We start from the raw sequence: 17,422 nt of genomic DNA, 5'->3' as shown, positions 1-17,422 counted from the left end.
TTGAGAACTTGTTTGGGTTTGCTCAGCTTCTTGGATCTGTAAGTTTATGTCTTTTGCTACATTTTGGAAGCTTTCAGCCATTATTTCTTCAAATACCTTTTTCAGAGCCACACTCTTTCTCCTCTTGTCTGGGAATGATGACTTGAGTGTTAGGTTCAAGTTGTTTTGTTGTTACCCAATGTATTTCTAAGATTTCTGCTCATTTTTTTTTAGTTTTGTTCATATTGGATAATTTCTACTGATCTACTTTCAAGTAAACTCTATTTTTCCTCTGTCATCTACATTCTGCTATTGAATCCATCCAGTGAATGCTTTATTTTTGTTATGGTAATTTTCAGTTCTAAAATTTCCATTTGGTTTTTCTTTATATTCTCATGTCCTTGCTAATTCTATTTCAAATTTGTTTAATGGTATTTACTACTGCATTTTTATAAAAGTGCTTTAAAATCTTTTTTCTGATAATTCTAACATCTGTGCCAAATAATTTTATTGTATTCTGGACATTTTGTGCATTACGTTAAGAGTTGCTGGGCCATCTTTAAATCTTATGGATATTACTGATATTTTTGTTGAGGAGGCAATTAACCTGATTATAGAGTTGCCAAATTTAGCAAATAAAATACAGGATGCCCAGTTAATTTGAATTTCAGCTAAACAAAGAATAATTTTTTTTAGTATAAGTATGTATCCCCCAATTATTTATTCCTTATCTTTCATTCAAATGTAACTGACCATCCTATATTTTATCTGGCCATCCTGCCCAGTTATGTTTAAGCCTCAAGTTCCAAATCCCCTTCTCAGGGCTGTGGTTCCAGTATCAGTTCAGTTTTTAAAGATTTTGTTGTTGTATTTGGATCCTTCAGGGACCTGGACATAAGTCTGTTAAGTCAGTAATAAAAGTGTTTGCTGTGCTAATTCGTATGCGACCCACTTATGCTCAAGTCTAGAGTGGGCTGCTTCCTCTTTTTATTTTTTTTAATCTCTCTCTTTGCTTTAGTTTGCCAAAGTTGCTGAAATGCAATATACCAGAAATGGGCTGGCTTTTAACAATGGGGATTCATTGACTTAGAAGCTTACAGTTCTGAGGCTGTGAATACGTTCAGAAGAAGGCATCAGGCAGTGCTTTCTCCCTGAAGACAGGCTACCAGAATCTGGGACTCCTCTGTCACCCGGCAAGGCACTTGGCTGGTGTCTGCTGCTCTTTGCCTTCTCTCTCTGGCCTTGTTGCTTTCAGCTTCTGGCTGTTCCATCTGTGGCTTTCTTTCTCAGCTTCTGATCGTGCCCTTCTCTCTCTCTTTCCGTGTGTTCCTCTGAATTTCACCTCTTATAAAGGACTCCAGTAAGAGGATTAAGACCTGGGGCATGCGTCAGCTGAAATCACCTCATCAGAAGGTCCCACCCGTAGGTCTACACCCATAGGAAGGATTCACTTTCAGAACATGATCTTTTCTGGGGTCCCCTGAGTTTCAAATCACCACACTCTTTTTCAGGTTCTCTGAGGCTCTTCATTTTGGTCTTTTGTCAGAAATCATCTACTTCTTTGATTGCCTGCCACTGCCTTCAGTTCAGTGATCATTCAATTCTAGTGTTTTCCTTTGATCTCCCTGCTGCTTCCCTGATTACCCTTCCTGGTTCACTTACTCAAAGAATTCCGCAATTTTTGGTCCTATGCAATACAGAACACCACGTCCTTCCCCTTTGATATATCTTGTAGTCCAGCTCTGATTTTGAAAGCCCTGTGAGGCTATGAAAGCAGTGCATAGTCTTTCAGCCGCCCTCTCAAATATAGGCATATGGCTTGAGAAAACCCTATAAAGGATCTGTTTTAGTTTTCTAGGCTGCTTAAAGCAGATAACATGAAATGGGATGGCTTAAACAATGAGAATTTATTAGCTTACTGTTTGAGGCCAAAAAAGATTCCAAATCAAAGCATCATCAGGGCAATTCTTTCTTCTCAAAGACTGGCTGCTGGCAATCCTTGGCTCCTCTGCCTCATGGCAAGGAACTTGGAGGTGTCTGTTGGTCTCTCCCTTCTCTTCTGTATTTTATTACTTTCAGCTTCTTGCTTTTGTGACATTCTCTCTATATGTATTCATTTTGTTTATAGTGGACTCCAGTAATAGGATTAGGCCCTACCCTGAATGAGGTGGGTTATACCTTAATTGAAATAGCCTCATTAAAAGAGTCTACTTAAAATGGGTTCACATCCACAGGAATGGATTAAAGTTAAGAACATATTTTTCTGGGGTACATAAAGTTTCAAACCACCTAGTAGTAGGTACTATTACTTTTCTAATTGTACAGATAATAATATTCCATAAGGTTATTTTGCTCAAAACCATGCCATTTGTAAGTGAGAATTAAGATTTGAATTCAAGCATCCTACCTTCATAACCTGGGTTATTAAATATTATACCACACTATCCACAACTTGATGACAGGGTCACAATTGCTTTGAATGAATCCAGTGCTGAATATGGCACAAGAATATGGCACAAGTCAGGAATAAAATATATAGTAGATATATAGTGTTGTAATTTATAGAGTTCCTCTCAGAGTCTAGAAAATAATTGATATCCTTTATAGTTTATATTTTCCTTGCAAATATGAAATGTTTTGAACTTTGCTTTTCCATTGCCCAATATTTTCGTAAAAATATGAAGCTCAAGACATGAAATTAATGAATTAATATAAAATAAGAGTATATGAGTACTTATTTCAAGTTATTTTCTGCTCTTGATCTTTCAACATTGATGAAATAAAAGAATAGAACAATGGAATTGTCCTTTCATTTGGTCAAGTTGAAAGGTAATCTGAATTATTTTTAATCTTTACTTCCTCCTTAGAATTGACTTTCCGTTCTTTATGGTAAAATGAATTTGTTGTGGCTCAACCAATTTTCAGTCCTCCTCTGGAAGAATTTCACTTTAAAGGTGAGTAGACTGTCTGTGGACAATGGTTAAAAAAAGCTAATGGAGGGGGCAAGATGGTGGCTTAGTGAAGTATGGAATTTAGTTCATCCTCTAGGGCAGGTAGTAAATAGCCAGGAACTGAATGGAACTGTTGGGGGACATCAGTGACTGGACACACATTGTACACCAGTCTGGAATGGGTGGAATGGCTGAGATCCCACACAGAGCTCTAAGTCTCTCAGGCTGCAGAGGCCAGTGTCCTTCCCCCATGGCATGGCTGGCTGGTTCCCTGAGGGAAAAAGAAACACACTGTACTAGGAGCAAGGAAGGTAGCTCAACCAAGCTCCACTGCAGAATTAGCCAACAAATTTTGACTGCTGTAAACAGGCCCTGAGCACACAGAATCTGGGAGTAAGCACTAAAGGAACTGGGAGATTTTGCCCCTGCAGAGAGGGAGCAGGGCTCATCAAAAAAATTAAAAAGAGGCTTTTTGAGTTGGACAGCACAAAATATTGGAAAAGGGCTGATCCCTAGAAAAGGGGGATATAGAGCCTGGGGAAACATAGCGCCATATACCAACTCCAACTCTTGACTGGCAAACCTGGGAAGCTGGGGTCCAGCTCTGAAAAGGCTCTCTCTCTCTCTCTCCACTTTAATTGATTAAATTCTCCAATCAAAAGACACAGACTGTCAGAATGGATTAAAAAACAGGATCCATTTATATACTGTCTACAAGAGACTAACTTCAGATCCAGGGACAAAAACAGACTGAAATTGAAAGGTTGAAAAAGATACTGCACGCAAACAACAACAGAAAAGAGCAGGGTGGCTATACTAATATCCAACAAATCAGACTTCAAATGTAAAACGATTGAAAGAGACAAAGAATGACACTATGTACTAATAAAAGGAACAATTCATCAAGAAGACATAACAATCACAAACTTTTTTGCACCAAGCCAGAGTACCTTAAAGTACATTAGGCAAATACTGACAGCACTGAAGGGAGAAGTAGACACCTGGGCAATAATAGTTGGAGACTTCAGTTCACCACTCACATCATTGGATAGAACATCTAGACAGAGGTCAATAAGGAAACAGAGATTTTGAGTAATAATTTTGAATAATAATATTATTATTATTATATTAGATTTAACAGATATTGACAGAACATTCCACCCCACAAATGCAGAGAACTCATTTTTCTCAAGTGCTCAAGGATCACTGTCAAGCATAGACCATATGCTGGGCCACAAAGCAAGTCTCAATAAATTTAAAAAGAATGAAATTATGCAAAACACCTTCTCGAATCATAATGGAATAAAGGTGGAAACCAATAACAGGCAGAGGGCTGTAAAATTCACAAATACATGGAGGCTAAATAAAACACTCTTAAACAACCAGTGGGTCAAGGAAGAACTTACAAGAGAAATCAGTAAATGTCTCGAGGCAAATGAAAATGAAAACACAACATAGCAAAATATAGAGGATGCAGCAAGCACAGTACTAAAGGGGAAATTTATCTCCATAAATACCTATATTAAAAAAAGCAGAGCAAAAATTGAAGAATTAAGTGTTCACCTTGAAGAATTAGAGAAAGAACAGCAAGCTAACCCCAAAGGAAACAGAAGGAAAGGAATAACAGAGATTAAAGCAGAAATAAATGAAATTGAGAATATGAAAACAGTAGAGAAAATCAACAAAACCAGAAGTTGTTCATTGAGAAAATCAATAAAACTGATGAACCCTTAGCAAGGGTGATCTTGCAGAGGTGCAGCAGAATCCAGGGATCCTGTCTTTTCCAATCCTGAAACGTGGGATGGGTGTATAAGGCTTGATAGTAATGGTGATGGGAGATGGGATCCCTGGATTCTGCTGAGCCTTTGCTAGATAGACGTGTAATGGGCTGCTCTTAGGAAAGAGCTTCCTGACTTCCATCCTGCATTGAGGAAACACCTTCCCAGCCTCCAGTCTGCTCAGAGGAGTCTGCTGTCCACCCTTCACCTAACTGAAAGGTTACTCCTAGTGCCTGCTGAACCTGCAGCCACCTCCCTGGGGAAACAGCCCTCACTCCTCTGGAGTGACTAATCCTGTTTCACCAGATGAAACGCTAAGGGAATGCCCTGAGGTAATTGGCTTGAAAGACAGTTCTATTTCTTTTCATATTCCACCCCCACCACCCCTCTTTTCTTCAAGACATATAAATAGACTAAAGTTCCAAAAGGCTCCAAAAGGTGAGATGCAAAGTGTTATCCATGAAGAAGTAGGCTATACTCCAAGAGAACTGCATGAGTTTTCCAATCTGTATAGACAGAAATCAGGGAAATATATGTGGGAATGGATATGAAGGGTGTGGGATAATTGTGGAAGGAATATAAAGTTGGATCAAGCTGAATTTATTGATATGGGCCCACAAAGCAGAAAGTCTGCATTAACTGTTGTCGCTTGAGGGATTAAGAGGGGTGTTAACAGTTTGTTTGGATGGTTGGCTGAAACATGGATCAAAAGGTGGCTGAAATGACCTGAGGTCAGGATGCTAGAACTGTCCTGGTATAGTGTAGGCTTAGAGAGATTGGGATGTTAGAGTGGATTTATCATGGAAGACGTGCTCACACATACCAGGAATGTCCAGAGGACACATCTTTCACCAGAACCTTGAGAAGTAAATTCATGAGACTAGCTCCATCATCCCTGAAGAGCTCTATATTTGCCCTTCCCTGTAGGTCAGATATTACTGTGGGAAGTGCTGTCACTGAGCTGAAATCCTTAAACAGAATGGGGCTGATCAGATCCTGAGTTGGCAGAAGCCAGGTGGTGACAGTTAATCACCATAGACAAGCTGGGCGTGGCCACCATAATGGACAGCAAATTCAAAGCATCAGTCAGAATAATCTGACTCACAAAGACTTATAGTATTGGCCAGTAGATCATGAGGTGCCTAGTAAAATAGATGGACAGTCTACTAAATTCTTATTTGAGACATATAAGCAGGAAAATTCTAGGTCAAGTGAACAGAAGTCTAACGTGAATTACAAAGAGAGTCATGGCCCCTTAATCAATTCCCAGACTTGAGACAGCTTACAGTCCCAGAGCCCCTTGGAGGAGGGAAGGGCTGGGTACCCTTGGGGAAGGACCCTTTTACATTGCCCAAAATTTTATGGTCAGCCTTCCTCCCAGCCTTCCCCAAGGAGACCTGCAGCCTTTTACCAGGGTGACTGTGCACTGGGGAAAAGGAAATGATCTGATATTTCTGGGATTATTAGGCACAGGCTCAGAAGTGACACTGATTCCAGGAAACTCAAAATGTCATTTTCTAGAAAAGCATGAACAACCAGCATTGACTCCAGAAGAAAAAGATGACCTCAGCAAACTAAACACAAGTAAGGATATTGAATCAATCATCAAGAAGCTCCCAAAAAAGAAGCATCCAAGAAAAGATGCCTTATATAGTAATTATACTAAACATTCAAGAAAAATTAGTACCAATCCTGATCAAACTCTTCAAAAAAAATTGAAGTGGAGGGAAAGATACCTACTAATTCATCTATGAAACCAACATTACCTTAATAGCAAAGTCAAATAAATAAACTACAAGAAAAGAAAATTACAGACCAATCTCTTTAATGAATATGAATACAAAATCCTCAACAAAATCCTTGCAAATTGATTCTAGCAGCATATTAAGAGAATCATACACCGTGACCAATTGGGATTTATTCCAGGAATGCAACGTTGGTTCAACACAATAAAATCAATTAATGTAATACCCCACAATCAATAAATCCAAGCAGAGAAACTACATGATCATCTCGATTAATGCACAAAAGGCATTTGAGAAAATTCAGCATATTTTCTTGATGAAAACACTTGAAAGGATAGGAATGGAAGGAAACTTCCTCAACATGATAATGGGAATATATGAAAACCCACAGCTAACGTCATGCTCAATGGGGAAAGACTGAAAGCTATCCCACTAAGATCAGGAAAAAGACAAGGATGCCTATAACATGTCGTTACTGTTATTCAAGATTAAACACTTCTGTGCATCAACGACCTTTGATAAATAAAAGAAATCCATAGTATGAATAATAAAAGCAATAAAAAGATGAAAGAGAAAATCCAGGGAACAATTCTTGTAGTAGAAGGAAACTGAATAATATACATTTTAAACTGTATAAAATGAGCAATGAGATACAAGTACTGGAGAAAATATGGAGAAAGAGATGCATCTATTCACTGTTGATTGGGAAGGTGAGTAGTGCAGCCTCTCCGGAGGGCAGTGTGGGGTCTCCAAAAGAAGCTAGGGGTGGGGTTGCCATATGATCCTGTAACCCCTATGCTTATTCTCAGGTTAATTGACACAGTCCTTTTGTTTCTTTTGCAGAGGCGTCAATTCATTATTTTAGTTGTGGAAATCTCCCTGACATTTCTGTTTTCTGCATTGATATTGTTTGACCGCCAAAATACGCCAAAGAAATTTCGAGAAGCCACCCGTTATACTCCTCTTCCCATGACTCAGTTGCCTGATTTCCTCAAAGATACTAAAATTACGTATGAATTGGTTTATGTGCCTTCTGGGAGTGTTGTGGCAAAAAGTCTTACTGAGATGGTGAAAACGAATTTAAATTACACTTTTAAAGGTTAGAAATTGTGGTGTTTGAAAGGTTTTCTGTAGAATATGTTGTTAAAATGTTTTAGAAGTGGTCGTCTCCAATGACCTTCATAAGTATGCATTAATCTCCTATAGATAACATTTTGGACATTATCAAATAATATCAAATGTATTCTTCGTATAATCATAAACTAAATGTGATATTTAAAATTAGATTCTAAATCTTCTTTGTCCCTTGTTTCTCTTTTAGAATTAACTTTTTCCTTTTGTATACTGTATGGTGAGGTCACATTTCATTCTTTTTCCATGTCAGTATCCCGTTACTACAGCACCATTTGTTGAATTTTTTGTTAGTTTGTTTTGATTGTTTGTTTTTTTTGGGGAAGTGCATGGACTGGGAATTGAACCCAGGTCTCCCGCATGGCAGGCTAGAATTCAACCACTAAACTATCCTTGCATCCCCTAGAATTAACTTATTATTAAGTTTTTTTTTTTTTCATGGGCAGGCACCAGGAATTGAACCAGGGTCTCTGGCATGGCAGGTGAGAACTCTGCCTGTTGAGCCACTGTGGCCTGCCCTAGAATTAACTTATTTTTAATTGTGGTATATATGTATATAAATAACATAAACTTTTTAACTATTTTAAGTGGACAGTTCTTTAGTATTAAGAACATTAAAAATACTGAGTAACTTTCACCACTATCTACTTCTAGAATTTTTCATCATCCCAATCCAACATTCAAATTGGCAATAGCTCCCGGTTCAACCCTCCGCCATCTCTGGTAATCACTCTTCTACTTTCTGTTTTTATGAATTTGCTTATTCTAAAGTATCTCATAGAGGAGAAATCATGCAATATTTGCCTTTTTGTGTCTGGCTTATTTCAGTTAACATGATGTCTTCAAGGTTCATCAATAGTGTAGCATTTACCAGTACTTTACTCCTCTTTATCTCTGAATTACTATTCCATTGTATGGATATACCACATTTTATTTATTCATTTATCTGTTGAGGGACACTAGGGGTGCTTCCACCTCTTGGCTATTGTGAATAATGTTGTGATAAACATTGTTGTACAAATATCTGTGAGACCCTGCTTTAAATTCTTTGGGGTTTATCCCTAGGGGTGAAATTTCTGGGTCATATGATAATTCTATGTTTAATTTTCTGAGGAACTGCCAAACTTATTTTCATAGTTATAGCACCATTTTACATTGCCCCAGACAATATGTGAGGGCATGCTAGCCAAGACTTAATATTTTCAGTTTTTAAATAACAGCCATTTTAGTAGGTAGGAACTGGTATCACACTGTAGTTTTAATTTGCATTTCTTGTATGGCTAATGATGTTGAACTTCTTTTCATGTAGTTATTGTTCATTTGGATATCTTTTTTTTGAGAAATGTCTTCAAATCGTTGACTCATTTAAAAATTGAATTGTTTGTCCTTTTGTTGTTGAGTTGTAAGAGTTCTTCATGTATTCTGGATATTAAACTTTTATATATGGTTTCCAATTATTTTATCCCATTGAGTAGGCTGTCTTTCACTTTTTTGATAAACTCCTTTGATGCACAGAAGTTTCCAATTTTGATGAAACCTCGTCTGTTTTTCTTTTGTTGTTTTTGCTTTTGATATAAAATCTAAAGATCCATTGCTTACTATAGGATCCTGAAATATTTTCCTGTGTTTTCTTATAAGTTTTGTAACATTAAGTCTTATATTTAGGTTTTTGATCCATTTGGATTTAATCTTTGTATATGATAAGAGGTATGGGTCCATTTTCATTCTCTTGCATGTTCATTTTCGTTTGTCCCAACACTTTGTTGAAGAGATTATTCTTTCACCATTGAATGGACTTGGCATCTTTGTTGAAAATCAAGTGGCAATAGATGTGTGGATTTAACTCTGAACTTTCAGTTCCATTACATTGGTCTGTATGTCGATCCTTATGTCAGTAGCACACTTATTTATTTTTATTTTTTGTTATGAAGATATATACAAAAAGGCATTAAGTTTCAAAGCATAGCACAGCAATTAGTTACAGAACAGATTTCAGAGTTTGGTATGGGTTACAGTTCCATGGTTTTAGGTTTTTCCTTTGGCTGCTCCAGGACACTGGAGACTAAAAGAAAAATCAATATAATGATTATTAAATCCTATATTCTCTTTTATAACTCCACCTGCTCCTTTGATCTTTTTAAAATTATTTATTTTTTATTGACATGTATTGTATATTCACATACCAAGAGTGTACAATCAATGGTTCACAATATCATCCCATAGTGGAATAGCATGCTTTTTAAAAAAATATTTTTACTGAGATATCTTCATGCACCATACAGTTCATCTGAAGTGTATAATCAGTGGCTCACAATATCGTCACATGGTTGTGTATTCATTCCTGTGATCATTTTTAGAGCATTTGCATCACTCCAGAAAAAGAAATAAAAAGAAAAAAACCCATACATCCCATACCCCATACCCCTCCCTCTCACTGACCTCTAGTATTGTTTTAAACCCCTTATGTCCAACCTTTTATTATTTATTTATTTTTGTCTTTATGTTTTTACTCATCTATGCATACCCTGGATAAAGGGAGCATTAGTCACAAGGTTTTCCTAATCATAGAGTCACATTGTAAAAGCTGCGTAGCATACAATTATCTTCAAGAATGAAGGCTACTACAATACAGTTCAACAGTTTCAGGTATTTCCCTCTAGCCACTCCAATACTGTTGCTAGTAAGTTTTGAATCGGAGAGTGTGAGTCCTCCAATTTTGTTTTCTGTTTTCAGGATTATTTTGGCATTTGGGGCCCATTACAATTCTATATGAATTTCCATTTCTGGAAAAAAGGCTGCTAGAATTTTGATAGGGATTACATCGAATTTGTAGATCACTTTAGGCAGTTTTGACATCTTAACAGTATTGTCTTCCGATCCATGAAACATGGGATGTCTTTCCATTTCTTCTTTCTTTCAGCAATATTTTGTAGTTTTCAGTGTATAATAAGTGTATAATAAGACTTATACAGAGTTAAATCCACATATCCTTGGTTATCTTTATTTCTAGGTATTTTATTCCTTTAGGTGCTATTGTAAGTGGACTTTTTTTTTTTTACTTCCTTTTCAGATTCTTCATTATTGGTGTTTAGGAATTCAGTTGACTTCTGCATGTTGATCTTGTACCTTGCGACTTTGCCATATTTGTTTATTAGTTCCAGTAGCTTTTGTTCTAGTTTGCTAGCTACTAGAATGCAATATACCAGAAATGGAATGGCTTTTAACAAGGGGAATTTAATGAGTTGCTAGTCTACAGTTCTAAGGCCGAGAATTAAAACAAGTCTATAGAAAAGTCCAATCAAAGGCATCCAGGGAAAGATACCTTGGTTCAAGAAGGCCAATGAAGTTCAGGGTTTCTCTCTCAAGTGAGAAGGCACATGGTGAACACAGTCAGGGCTTCTCTCCCGGCTGGAAGGGCACATGGCAAATATGGCATCATCTGCTAGCTTTCTCTCCTGGCTTCCAGTTTCATGAAGCTCCCCGGGAGGCGTTTTCCTTCTTCATCTCCAAAGGTCACTTGCTGGCGGAGTCTCTGCTTTGTGGTGCTGCAGCATCCTCTGCTCTCTCTGAGTCTCCCTCTCCAAAATGTTTCCTCTTTTATAGAATTTCAGAAACTAATCAAGACCCACTCAAATGGGTGGAGACATGTCATCCCCTAATCCAGTTTAACAACCATTCTTGACTAAATCACATCAACCAGGGAGATGATCTCATTACAGTTTCATATATACAGTATTGAACAAGGATTATTCTACCTTTAAGAAATGGGATTTATATCAAAACATGGCTTTTCTTAGGGGGCATATATCCTTTCAAACCAGCACAGCTTTCTTGTGGATTCTTCATGATTTTCTATAGATAGGATCATGTCGACTGCAAATAAACATAATTTGACTTCTTTCTTTCCAACTTGGGTGCTTTTTATTTCTTACTCTTGCTTGATTTCATTGCCTAGAACTTGGAGTACAATGTTGAATAACAGTGGTGATAGTTGACATCCTTATCTAGTTCCTGAGTTTAGAGGTGCAGCTTTCAGTCTTTCACCATTGACTATGATATTTGCTGTGGGTTTTTCATAAATGCCCTTTATCAGTTCATAAAGTTCTCTTCTATTCCTAGTTTTTTGAATGTTTTTCATGAAAGAATGTTGGATTTTTCTCCAGTCTTTTCTGCACCAATTGAGATGATCATGTATTTTTTGTTGTTGTTCATTATGTTATTGTGCTATAGCACATTGTTTGATTATCTTATATTGAACCATTCTTGCATTCTTGAAAGAAATCCTTCTTGGACATTGTATATAATCCTTTAAATATACTATTGGATTTAGCTGGCTAGTATTTTGTTGAAAATTTTTGTTTCTTTTCATAAGGGCTATTTTTTTCTAATCTTCTTTTTTGTGCTCTCTTTATCTGGCTTTGTATCAGGATAATGCTGGCCTTCATAGAATGAGTTAAGAAGTAATCCTCCTTTTATAATTTTTGAATAGTCTGAGAAGGATATTTTTTAAATATTTAAATGTTTGGTAGAATTCAGCAGTGAAATCATCTGGTCCTGCATTTCTCTTTGTTAGGGGGTTTTTGATGACTGATTCAATCTGTTTGTTATAGGTCCGTTTCTTCTTGCATCAGATTAAATAATCTGTATGTATCTAGGAATGTGTACATTTCATCGAGATTTTCTAATGTGTTGGCAAATAAAAATATAATCTTTTATATCCTTGAAAGGTCAATAGTAATGTCCTTTCTTTTTTCTGGTTAGGTTGACTAAAGGTTTATCAATTTTAGTGATCTTTTAAAAAAGCTAATTTTGGTTTTGTTGTTTCTATTGTTTTTCGATCCTCCATTTCATTGGTCTCTACTTTGCTCATTACTATTTCCTTCCTTCTAGTTACTTTGGGTTTGGTTTGCTCTTCTTGTTCCAGATTCTTTAAGTGCTAAATCTGGTTTTTGATTTGTGATCTTTCTTCTTTTTAATGAAGGCATTTAGAGGTATAAATTTCTCTCTGAGCACTGCCTTTGCTGAATCCCTTAAGTTTTTGTATGTTGTGTTTTTATCATTCATAGCAAGCCATTACCTAATTTCCCCTGTGATTTCTTCTTTGACCCATTGTTGTTTAATGATGTGCTGTTTGATTTCCATATATTTAAATTTTTTTTCCATTTTCCTTCTAATATTGATTTCTAGCTTTATTTAAATTGTGGCCCAAGATGATACTTAGTATGTGTATTAAGACTAAGATTTTATTTATGTGCTTGAAGTAGTGACAGAAGCTTTCTGTCTACCCAAGAAAGCACCTGAGCCTCTGAGAAGTGGCCAAAACTTTATTGCCAGCAGACCCAGAAGACTCTTCCTCCAAATTCTGAGCCCAGAATATTCTCCGTTTCCAGATTATATAGGCTAGTAAGCAAGGCAGGAGTCACTGTGGAGAACTGGCCATAAGCACTGGAAACGTATGGAATTTCTTTTGTCTGATATGGGACATGAGCAGAAGACCCCTGTTTGGCGGCCATGACCTGAGGCAGGATCTGCAGACGTGACCAGAGGCAGACAGATGCCGCAGACATTTTCTTTTACTCCCTGCTTCTTATGTACTTTAGGAGTACATAATTTCATACATAAATCATAAGGTGATACACACAAATACACGTAAATTCATAAAGGTATACAACAATAATGCTGAGGTGATACACATGATTTCATAAAGTTAAACAAAAATACTGAGGTTAAACTTGTGAACTGCCTCATGCTAACATATGGTCTGTGATGGAAAATTTTGAATGGACACATGAGAAGAATGTTGTCATGGTTAGGTTCATGTGTCAGTTTGGCCGAGTGGTGGTACCTGTTTGGTTGAGCAAGTGTTGGCCTGTCTGTTGCTATGAGGACATTTCATAGAACTAAATCATGAGCAGGTTGGCTGCATCCATAGCTGATTCCATTTGTAATCAGCCAAGGGGAGTGTCTTCTGCAGTGAGTAATGCCTAATCTAATCACTGGAAGCCTTTTAAGGAGAATTCAGAAAAGACAGGCTCTTCCTGCTTCGGCCGGTGAGCCTCTCCTGTGGAGTTCGTCCAGACCCTCCATCGGAATCATCAGCTTCACAGCCTGCCCTACAGATTGTGGACTCTATGTTCCCACAGTTACATGAGACACTTTTGTAAATTTTATTTTTACAAATATTTCCTGTTGATTCTCTTTCTCTAAAGAACCCTAACTAGTATAAATGTGTATTCTGCTGTTGTTGAATACACAGCAGCAACTGAATGTTTTATATATGTCCATTAGGTCTAATTGGGCTGATGTGTTGTTCAAGTCCTCTATTTCTGTATTGATTCTCTGCTTAGCTGCTCTATCAATTATGAAAGTGGTATATTGAAGTCTCCAAGTATTATTGGAGTACTATCCATTTCTTTTTTCAATTCTGTTAAATTTTGCTTCATATATTTTTGGGCTCTGTTATAAGGTGCGTATATGTTTATAATCATTATATCTTCCTACTGGATTGATTCTTTTCTCAATATATAATATCCTTCTTTGGCTCTTGTAAACTTTTTTAACTTAAAGTATATTTTTTCTGATAATAGTATAGCCATTTGGGCTCTCTTTTGAGTAGTTTGCATTGAGTAGTGGGAAAATCTTTTGAGTAGTAGGAATATGTTTTCCCATTGTTTTATTTTCAGCTCATTGTGTGTTTGTGCCAAAAGAGACTTTCTTGTAGAAAGCATATAGATGGATCATGCTGTTTAATCCAATCAACAGATCTCTGCTTTTTAATATGGGAGCCTAATCTATGGACACTTAAGATAATAACTGAGAAGAAAGTATTTATTTCTGCTGTTTATCCCTTTGTTTTCTATATTTCTTGTATGGTTTTTATTGTTCATTCACCTAGTTGCATGCTTCACAACTTTATTCCTTTTTGTGGCCAGTCAGTAGTTCATTGTATGCATACACCATAGCTCCCCCTTCCATTCCTCATTCATTGTACCCTTAGGCTGCCTAGATCCATTATGGATTGTGAACACTGCTGCCATAGACACCCGTGTGCAAATGTCCATTACAGTCCGCACAGTCAGTTCCTCCAGGTATAGACTGAGCAATAGGATTTCAGGATCATATGGCAACGCCATCCCTAGCCTCCAGTGAACTACCACACGGTCCTCCAAGTGCTGCCTCTCAGTTTCCATACTGACAGAGAATAGTTACATCTCTTTCTCTGCGTTTCCTCCAGCACTTATTTCTTTCAGTTCATTTTTAAACGGTTTTATTCACACATCATATAATCCAATCTAAATGTGTAGACATGCCTTTGCCACCATAATCTATCTGAAGACATTTCCTTTTTTTCCACAAAGAATCCGTACCCCTTCCCCATGCCCCCCACCTGTTGACGTTTAGTTTTGGTATAATGTCTTTGTTACATTGAGTGGAAGCATGTTACAATGTTACTGTTGACTGCAGACTCTACCTTGCATTGATTGTATTTTTTTCCCACATACCATCTATTTTCAACACCCTGACTATTGATATTCATTTGTTCTCCCTTATGCAAAAAGGTTTTTTTTTAATTTGTACATTTAATCACCATCATTGTCCACTCTAGGCATTCCTAAATTATACCGTCTCAGTCTCTATCCTCCATCTTTCCTTCTGGTTTCATATATGCCCTCAGCCTTTCTCCCTCTAGCATATACATTCGGCTTCATTCAGTACTTATATTGTTGTGCCACAATGAGGTAGTATTGTGCTATCCATTTCTGAATTTTTACAATTAGTCCTATTGCACAATCTGTATTCCTTCAGCACCAAATGCTCAATCTTTATTTCTATCTCCAGATAACCTGTGTTCTTAACTTCAATTCTCCAAGTTCACTCATTAATAGTAGTTCATATTAGTGACACTATACAGTACTTGTCCCTTTGTTTCAGGCTAATTTCACTCAGCATAATGTCCTCAAGCTTCATCCACATTATTACATGCTTCATCACTTTATTCTGTCTTACAGCTCTGTAATATTCCATCTTTTATATATACCACAGCTTATTTAGCCACTCATCCATTGATGGACATTTGGGCTGCTTCCATCTCTTGGCACTCATAAATAATGCTGCTATAAATACTGGTGTGCAAATATCTGTTTGTGTCTTTGCCTTCAGATCCTCTGAATATATACCTAGTAATGGGATTGCTGGATCATATGGCAGTTCTATACTTAGCTTCCTGAGGAAGCGCCAAACTGCTTTCCAGGGAGGTTGTAACATTTTACATTCCCAGCAGCAGTGGATAAGTGTTCCTCTTTTTCCACATCCTCTCCAGCACTTTTTTTTCTGTTTTTTTTTTTTTTTTGTTATGGCCATTCTAGTAGGTATCTAGATTATGGTTTTGATTTGCCTTTCCCTAGTAGCCAGTGAAGTTAATATCATTTAATGTGCTTTGTAGCCATTTGTATTTCCTCTTCTGAGAAGTGTCTTTTGCCCATTTTTTCTTTATATGCTAAACCCTTATCAGATATGTCGTTTCATTGGTCAGTATATCTATTTTTATGCCAGAATCATGCTGTTTTGACCACTGTTGCTTTGGAATATGCTTAGAAGTTAGAGAGTGTGAAACCTCCCACTTCATTTTTCTTTCTCAAGATATTTTTAGCTATTTGGGACACCCTTACCTTCCAAATAAGTTTTATTATTGGTTTTTCTATTTCTGCAAAATAAGTTGTTGGCATTTTAATTGGTAGTGCATTGACTCTATAAATCAATTTGGGTAGAATTGACATCTTAGCTGTATTTAGTCTTCCAGTCCATGTATATGGTATGCTCTTCCATTTACTTAGTTCTTCCATGATTTCTTTTAGCAATTTCTTGTAGTTTTCCATGTATAGGTCTTTTGTATCCTTAGTTAAATTTATTCCTAAATATTTGATTTGATTGCTATTGTGAATGGATTTTTTTCTTGATTTCCTCTTCAGATTGCTCATTACTAGTGCATAGAAACAATACTGATTTTTTTTTTTTTTTGGTGTTGATCTTGGACCCTGTCACTTCGCTGTACACATTTATTAGCTCTAGTAGCTTTGCTGTAGATTTTTCAGGATTTTCAACATATAATATATCATCTGCAAACGTGAAAGTTTTACTTCTTCCTTTCCAATTTGGATGCCTTTTATTTCTTTCTCTTGTGTAGTTGCTCTGGCTAGTACTTTAACAGTGGTGACAGTGGGCATCCTTGTTTTGTTCCTCATATTAGAGGGAAGGCTTTCAGTTTTTCCCCATTGAGGATGATGTTAGCTGTGGGTTTTTCACATATTCCTTTTATCATGTTGAGGAATTTCCCTTATATTCCTGTCCTTTGAAGCGTTTTCATCTAGAAAAGACGTTAAGTTTTGTCAAATATTTTTTCTGCATCAATCGAAATGATCATGTGTTTTTCTGCTTTAATTTGTTGATACAGTGTATTACATTAATTGATTTTCTTATGTTGAACCATCCTTGCATATCTGGAATAAACCCCACTTGGTTATGGTGTTTAATTCTTTTAATGTGCTGCTGGATTCAATTCACAAGTACTTCATTGAGGATTTTTTGCACCTGTGTTCATTGAAGAGCTTGGTCTGTAATTTTCTTTCTTTTTTTTTAAATTTTTTTATTAATCAAAAAAAAGAAAAGAAATTAACACAACATTTAGAAATCATTCCATTCTACAAATGCACTCAGTAATTCTTAGTATCATCACATAGATGTATGATCATCATTTCTTAGTACATTTGCATCGATTTAGGAAAAGAACTAGCAAAACAGCAGAAAAAAATATAGAATGTTAATATAGAGAAGAGAATTA

General features: G+C 36.6%; 1 protein-coding gene across 6 annotated transcripts in view; it reads left to right on the top strand.

Annotated features, from left to right (window-relative positions):
• LOC143667404 (phospholipid-transporting ATPase ABCA3-like) overlaps positions 1-17,422 on the top strand; it is a 287,971-nt gene that overhangs the window by 8,271 nt on the left and 262,278 nt on the right. For 5 of the 6 annotated variants that reach the window (XM_077141597.1, XM_077141598.1, XM_077141594.1 and 2 more), the window contains exons 2-3: positions 2,847-2,933; positions 7,297-7,552. In XM_077141597.1, coding sequence (XP_076997712.1) covers positions 2,874-2,933; positions 7,297-7,552 — 316 coding nt within the window. In that variant the 5' untranslated portion in view covers positions 2,847-2,873. Of the gene's footprint in view, positions 1-2,846; positions 2,934-7,296; positions 7,553-17,422 lie in introns of those variants that run through there. The other variant, XM_077141599.1, reaches the window with a different exon arrangement.

This window comes from Tamandua tetradactyla, chromosome 23, assembly GCF_023851605.1.
Source record: "Tamandua tetradactyla isolate mTamTet1 chromosome 23, mTamTet1.pri, whole genome shotgun sequence".
Lineage (NCBI taxonomy): Eukaryota > Metazoa > Chordata > Mammalia > Pilosa > Myrmecophagidae > Tamandua > Tamandua tetradactyla.
Note: the sequence above shows the minus strand (reverse complement) of the source record. Positions and strands in the feature narration are given on the sequence as shown.